General features: G+C 45.0%; 1 protein-coding gene across 1 annotated transcript in view; it reads right to left on the bottom strand.

Moving 5' to 3' along the window:
- aopep (aminopeptidase O (putative)) overlaps window positions 1-7677 on the bottom strand; it is a 75235-nt gene that overhangs the window by 974 nt on the left and 66584 nt on the right. Inside the window, exons 16-17 of the mRNA XM_053421237.1 lie at window positions 7516-7602; window positions 7282-7431 (exon numbers count right to left, since the gene is read on the bottom strand). Coding sequence (XP_053277212.1) covers window positions 7291-7431; window positions 7516-7602 — 228 coding nt within the window. The 3' untranslated portion in view covers window positions 7282-7290. The remainder of the gene's footprint in view (window positions 1-7281; window positions 7432-7515; window positions 7603-7677) is intronic.

The following is a 7677-nucleotide window of genomic DNA, read 5'->3' as shown; positions in this document are numbered from 1 at the left end:
TGCATTTTGTACAATCCTCTGGCTGCTTGTTCGTTTTCAACCTGATGTAAAGAAAAACACGGATAAGAGTGTGCGTTCAATCCCAAAAGATGATGAAGGACCAAAGACACACAAGTCAACAGATACTGGATTTCTGAGGATGTGAATACTACTAACTTCTACTGATTAGTGATTGTAGTCAATCATTATTTTCCTTGATCTTTGAAAGTTTCCTGAAACTGTTCTGCAAATGAATAAAGAAGTTACATTTTGAAAGGAGGTAAAGTTGTTGTTCTCTGGAAAAACATCACATTGCACAAACCACCCTGTAAAGATTAGTATGTGGTCTGTAGTTCTGTGGGACCCGGGCCAGTGTTGTCTGTGGTTCTGTTGGACCCGACCCAGTGTTGTCTGTGGTTCGCTGGTGAGGGGACTGGACTCCTGTTCCTGCTGAACTGAGCCAGTGGTTGTAGGACTGATAATCAGCTCAGTAGGCACAGGAGGCCGAGTCCAGATCCTTCTCATTGGTCGGCCATGAACAACCAGTCTTCTTTTTCCTTCAGTGTTATAATGAAGTGCCATCGTGAGGCAGCTCAACACTGTGGCTTCACTGAGACTCAGGCTGGTGAACGGTGGAGCTATCTAAATGATTCTAACATTCTTGGAATAAAAAAAGTATTTTAAGATTTTGATCCTAAAAATCTAGATATAAATCCATCAGCATCACATTCCACAACCTTCTTAAGAACACACCCCCACACACTGCACGAGTTTACATAGAGAAAGCTGCATATCCAATGGAGTCTCATGCAGCAGCTTCACATGTTCAAAGTGTGGCTGCGTGTAGAGATGGAGGGATGGAGGGAGGAGGGATGGAGAGAGGAGGGATGGAGGGAGCTCAATAGGTTTATTTTTGGTGTCTGTCTCCATGTTGCCTGGTGCTTTGATGTGCCGAGCACCATTTCCCTCCCATTAGAGTGTAATAAATCACCTTTCAGATACTGGCCCTGATCGCTATTCCGCCCTTCTACAGGCCTTTGATGGTCATTACTCTTTTAACAGGCCCTAAATATAGGTCTAAAAATGGCAGGCTCCACATGGCCCTCATTTCTAATTTACACATCTGTCCCCGTTTAGTCGCCATTTTGTCGTCGTGAATATAAAGTGTAATAATACCTCCTCGGGGCTCCGGTGCTGATCGGCCCAAAAAAAGACGGGCCAGTTTAAAAATACATTAACAGGCATCTGTCTCTGTTTTGATTTGTATTATAATCAGGTGGACAGAAGGTGGACGCCCACGTTCTAGACACATTTGTGTGTTCAGTTGCTTCGTGTCAATACTGGAAACTTTCAGTCGTATATGATTAATTGTTGAATTTGTTTTTCTGAGACTTTGTAGGAGGTTTACACAATAACGAAATGTAATGATGATTATATGGCAGATGGAGCAGATGTAAATAACCAATATGATAAACATGCACATATTGCTAAGGATCTTTTCCTTTGCATTGTTTTTTATTAATGAAGCTTATCGACTGATTCCAGAACGCTCCCTCACTAAACACTGTAATACTGGAAACCACACATCTGGTTTGACCCTTTTCTAAATTCTTGCTTTTTTCCGGGATCCCAGTTTGTTCTCTCTCTGATCGGAGACGACACAGTAAAAGTATTTATCGCAAAGTAAATCTATTTTCAAAACACTTCAATTCACCCAGAAAATGACACCGACAGACCCGAGTGATGGAAGGCTCTGGAATCATCGAAAAGATTTCCATCGGTGGCGCCTCAGACTTGTCTTCATGCACAGTGTGAGAATCCATCTGCTTTCTGTCTGGATCCCTCCTTTCCTCGAGCTGAGATTAGATCAGAAATCAATACACGTCAGCCGGGGACGTGCAGGCGCTTCTTCTCACTGCCGGGCTGATCTACAGTTTAACAACTGAAACGCTAGAAGGAGGATTTCAAGAAGAGATTTCATGATCATCCTGTCCGGCCTTCTTTAACTCTGGAATCTCTTCAAATCTGGTTCGCTTAAATGTACATGATGTATCTTCAGCCGCTAACAAAAGAGCTAGTCTGATGACATCATTAAACCGTGTGGGATTGTGGGAGTTGTTGCCATTGCCTATGAAAATCTGATTGGACTCAACTACAAATTGTGTTCACATGGGAGGTCCTGTGTTTTATTCACGTTACACAGTAAACAGCCGTGAATAAGGCTGATCCAGAACGAGTGACCAATACAACCAGAGAAAGGAAAAAACAGCCGACTGGCAAACTGGTCACCAGGAAGTTCTAGACGGCGGCAAAGAGTTACATCCAACATGACCCAATCAAAAGATGAGCACAATAAGGGATTTTTATGGGTTTGAACATTGTTGGAAGAATATTAAGGTTCACAAGTCAACAAAATATAACAGTTTTTTAGACATTGTCACATATAATTTCCTAAACTGAACTGAAGAGTCGTTATGATCTGCTGGCTCGTGATCGACTTTTCCAAACATGCAAACAGAACCTATGAGCCGAGCCAGATAAAACCTTTTATCAGCGATTGGGTGACGCGTTTGAAAAAAGGTTTTATAAGCGACTGGTCCCTGATTGATGAAATGTCTGTCGGCAGTATTAAGTCTCCTCAGGCCTCATTAGCACTGGAAGTACAGTCTCTCTCCTGAGGTTCCTCTCTCTCACCTTCACTATAGAGCTGCAGAATGTGCAACCAGCGTCATCTGCAAACATTACGCTACTTCACTAAAACCAGACCGAGGCGGAGCGGGGCGAGTGCAAGAGGAAGGAGGGAAGATGAAAGACGCAGAAAGAACAACAGACACAAAGTGCAGCTCATTAGTAACGTGGCCCCGCGGTCCTGAATATGCCAGGAGGGGTTTGATTCGTCTGGGTGAGACGGGGTCTGAGGCGGAAGGGTTTTTTAACACTTGAGCAAGAGTTGAAGGAAAATGGGGGATGAGGAGAGAGGAAGGGGTGGAGGGGGGTGGAGGGGGGGGGGGGGGTATGAGATAAGAGAATGAAGGGAAAGGTGAAAGAGGATGCGGGACAATCAAGGAAGGAGCGAGAAAAAACGGAGGACAAAGGGGAAGGAGCTCTGAGACTGAAATGTATGAGCGCACATTAGGTAATTAAAGTTGGAAAAACACCACACACGGACACACACGGACACACACACACACACACACACACAGCCACTGAGATCTCCTTTTCTCTCACACCCGTTCATTGTCTTCTCTTGTCTGCTTGTCTGGGTCATGCTCTCCTCAGGTGCAGAACTTAGCCACTGTGAACAAAGAGGAAATCAATCACTGTTCACCAATCAGCTAAGCTCTGTGCCTGGCTGGAGAGAGGATACAAACACTGTCTGTCTGACTGACACGTACACACACACACACACGTACACACACAGACCCACACACACACACACTCCTACACTCCTTTCAAACACCCACATCTGGCCCTCTGGCTCCCTCATCATCCTTTTTTTTCTTTTCCGCACTTCAAAATCATCAGCTCCTCAAACACAATCACACTCTGAGATAATCACGTCTTTTTAAAGTTTTTGGAGGAATGAGTGTGTTTTGTGTTAGTGTGTGTGTGTGTGTGTGTGTGTGTGTGTGGTGGGGGCTCTGGTTCCCATAGCAGCCGGCTGTGTCAGGGTTGTGTGGTAATCCCTGGCAATGTGATTTTATCATAAGTCACAAATCAGCACGCCAGGAACCCTCACAGCTCAGACATGAAAGAACAAGATCTCCTCCCTCCCTCTCTCTCTCTCCCCCTCTCTCTCTCTCTTCTTCCTGGTACGTCCTCAGGTTCAGTCCACCGTTAAACCTGCCACCCCTCACACATGGCAAGAACATTCCTTCTTTTCTTTTCGTTCTTTCTTTCTCCCTCTCTTTCCCTCCCTCGTGTCTGCCATCAGGGCTCCCAGTCACGGAGGACCGGACCTGTGGATCCTCCTCGCTCCCTCTCCTCGCCCGCTCGCTCCTTGGTTACCCCTCTCCTCCTCTCCCATTCGCCACGCTCGGCTAACCCGGCGATATGCCCCTCATTAAGCGGATCAAGAGGGATTCCAAAGGCATGTACCAGGGGAAGAAAAGAACGAGGGAGTGAACAGGGAGGGGGAAAAGAAAGAAAGAAAGGGGGATGAGAGGGAGAGACCACCCTTCTCTTTTTAAAAGGTTGTGCTTTTAGGTCTAAGAACACAGAGGAGGGAGTGTGCCTTGAGAGACATGTTGTTTTCAATTAAACCCTCTCAGGCCGCCTCAGCTTGATCCCACTGTGTTGTGGTCTGTCTGTGCCTGTCTGTGTGTGTGTCTGTGTGCGTGGGAGTGGGCTGGGGGGGGGGACAGTAAAACGTAAATCCATCTCCCCACAGTGTAATATGCAACAGCAGCGAGGAGATCTGTTCATCCATCATTTTAATTGGAGAGAGATTTGGACCCGAGCTCAGCTGACCACCGTGATCCATCGATGTTTACAGAGGCTGGTTTGCTCCGGCCCGATGGGAGGCTAAAGTAAAAGTTAGGACATTCATCTCTAAGTGTTCTGTTTCTTTCTTTCTGTTTCTCGGTCTTTGCCGCCCCATCTCATCCCTCCTGAACTCGTGGGGCGGCTCCACAGGGGGGTGTAGCGAGGGGGTGAAGAATGATGACAAGAGATCTGCAGACACAGACAGATAGGCGCTACGAAAGTGTGTCTGTGTGTGTGTGTGTGTGTGTGTGTGTGTGTAAGAGAGATTTATCAGGACTGAGCCAGATGCTGAGCACTTGCCTAGAAAGCCTTTAACATCCTGTGCAAATGTGTGTGTGTGTGTGTGTGTCTGAAGATAAAAGGCCCTCATGTGGTGCCTCGGCCTCGGTCTAAAAAAGGAATCAGAAGGTGTAAGTCTCAGGTTGATGTGGACGTGGCCTGTGTGGATCCAGGTGGTCGACTGGTTTGACCTCCCGCTCACTGGACTGGGGGACACGCTGGACGATAACACAGCAAATAGATATTGAGTGAACTGGTGGGAGGGTATGAAATCAGAGAAAACTGAGCAATATATACATTAAGTCAAAATCGTACTTTAAATGTACGTTAAAGCTCGGGTTGGTGATCCTTCTTGCCATCCTACACTCAAGCAATGTCCCTATAACACATGAACATGTGCCACTGGCAGAAGCCGACTTCTCTGTGACTCACTCGCTAACTTCTGGTCATGTGCAGTGAGCGCGGGGGGGAGGCTGGTTAGTGACAGACAGGTACGCCGACTCATCATTTAATCATGTCCCAATGAAATGATTGGCTGTGTTTATCACAGTCCTGCTAGGGCCACAGACACCGGCTTCTTTTCTTTTAGCCTTGTGTTCAGATCACTGTATTTATCATGCATAGAACAATTTCTTTTCTAATTTACTATTCTGTCTGAAATCTCTCCCTGGTCTGTGAAGAAGATAGGGAGGAGATATCAAGAATTTCCCAGTACCACCAGCGTGTACGTTTCCGGGAGGACGTTCCAGACCCAATCAGATTAAATCAACCGAAACCTGAACTGTGACGATCTTTAAAATCTGTTAGTAACTTAACTCCAAATGTTTGCTGTTTCTTCCAGCTTCTCAAATGAGGATTAACTGCCTTCCTCTAAAGTCACAATGATGTAAAAGAGTTTCTGGTCTGTTGGGCCGACCACAAAATGTGATGATTAGTTTTTGAGTGTGAAATTCTGCAGAGAAAAAAACACTAGATGCTTCAAGATATAAATGTAATTTCACGAACATATATCCACAGTGTTTTGTATGCAACACTGTGTTTTACCGCCTTGAGGAATAGCCGGGGTTACTGTACTGGTAATGTTGAGACAAGAGCCATGTAATTGCCTGCTCCCATTATTCACAGGTAGGTGTCAGTGGTTCCAGGTCTGTTATAAAAAAGATCAGCGGCTTCAAAGAAACCTGTCTCCGCTCAGGTCCTCCCTTCCGCTCCCTCTTCCTCCCTCTTCCTCCCTCTTCCTCCCGTCTGTCCAAACCATAAATTTCTCTCTCCCTTTCATTTTGTGTGAGACCAATAAACCCCTCACTGTTCAGTTTTCAGAAAGGCCCACTGGTTGACAGTTGTGGTTCTGCATAGACCCCCCCCCCCCCCACACACACACGGGAGGAATTTCAAGGTCAAGAGGATAAAAATCACTCCACATCGAGCAGAGTCCGTCTCCAGCCCCTCAGAAAATGCTCGCTGACCCGTTCTCTCTCTCTTTCTCTCTCTTCCCTCCCTCGTTTGTTTGAGGAACACATTCCCAAATTCCTTCTCTGACAAACACATCCTGACGGCGCTGCTGTGAAACCACGGAAAAGGCCCCATTCTGAGTGTACAAACACACACACACACACACACACACACACACACACACACACACACACACACACACACACACACACACACACACACACAGTGGGCTCAGGAAGGAATGTGCTGTATAGGTAGCCAAGTGACTCAAGTGTGGACTGTCCGCTGGGGCAGATGGAATCAGGATCAGTCCAACACAAAGCTTTCTTTGCACAGAAGCCATTTCAGATTAAAAGGTCAGATGTGAGATCAAATATTGACTTTAAAATGTAGAAATACGTCAAGACAGGAGAAGGAAAACAAGAGGATGTGAAACGATCACATGATGCAGATCATTGTTTCCTATCTGACGCTCATCCAAGCTTTATTATAGTGATGTTACTGATTCTTATCACCACAGATGGTTCTAGTTTAAAAGCATCAGCCAATTAAAAAGCATCTGGTTTCACACTATGTTTCGTGGAGAGACAAACTATTAGAATACTGAGGAAATATGTCGAGCCCGACCAGTTTATCTGTTGGCTGATGTAAATCGATATATGAGCCTGTCACCCACACATCAGTTTCAGTGTTCATCTATGCAGATACGCACAGTTATGAAAACTTTTATTTTTAAGGATAATCATTGCAGAAAATACGTAAAAAAGGTTATTTTCTTAATTCAAGTTTCATATATTTGGTTGAATTTGTGCCTTTTCAATAATTATATATTTATTTATAATTAACTTTATGGTTAAACTGTAAACAATGCTTGAATAAAATGTCTTTGTCATAAAGGTTCAATAACAACATCTAAGGAACCAATGCCATTTTTATATATGTAATAGGAAATGATTTACTCCCTAATATCAGTATCAACATCAGGCCCCATGATGAACAGAGGTTTGGTTTTAGAAATACGGCGAGAAGACAGAGACACAGCATGTTTGACATCCAGTGAATAAAAAGCTGAAGATTAGACTTCACCTCAAAATGTCATAAGATCATCTCCTGCACCATTCTACGTGCTGATTGGTCCATCTCCTCCTGGACCAATGAGAGGCAGCGACCAGCCAGAGCCTGCTGCTCGGGGTCCTCGTGAACCATCAGCTCCCCGTACAGATACACACCCATGGCCTGGAACACACAGGTCATGGTTATTGTTCTTACTATGTCACACAATGACTCAGCGTTTTTAAAAGTGAAGATGTGTGTATTTACTTGGTCATGAACCAGGAAGTGTTCCACGTCTCCGTAAGCCTGAGTGTATCCGTGTTTGACCACCAGCTCACACCAGCGATGTCGGACCTGGAGGCAAAAACATATTCATGAAAAACAAATATTGATTTCAAGTCTGAAATCGAAAGAGCAGCATATTAATAA

This window comes from Pleuronectes platessa, chromosome 4 (genome assembly GCF_947347685.1).
Source record: "Pleuronectes platessa chromosome 4, fPlePla1.1, whole genome shotgun sequence".
NCBI lineage: Eukaryota > Metazoa > Chordata > Actinopteri > Pleuronectiformes > Pleuronectidae > Pleuronectes > Pleuronectes platessa.
This window is presented reverse-complemented; position numbering and strand designations above follow the sequence as displayed.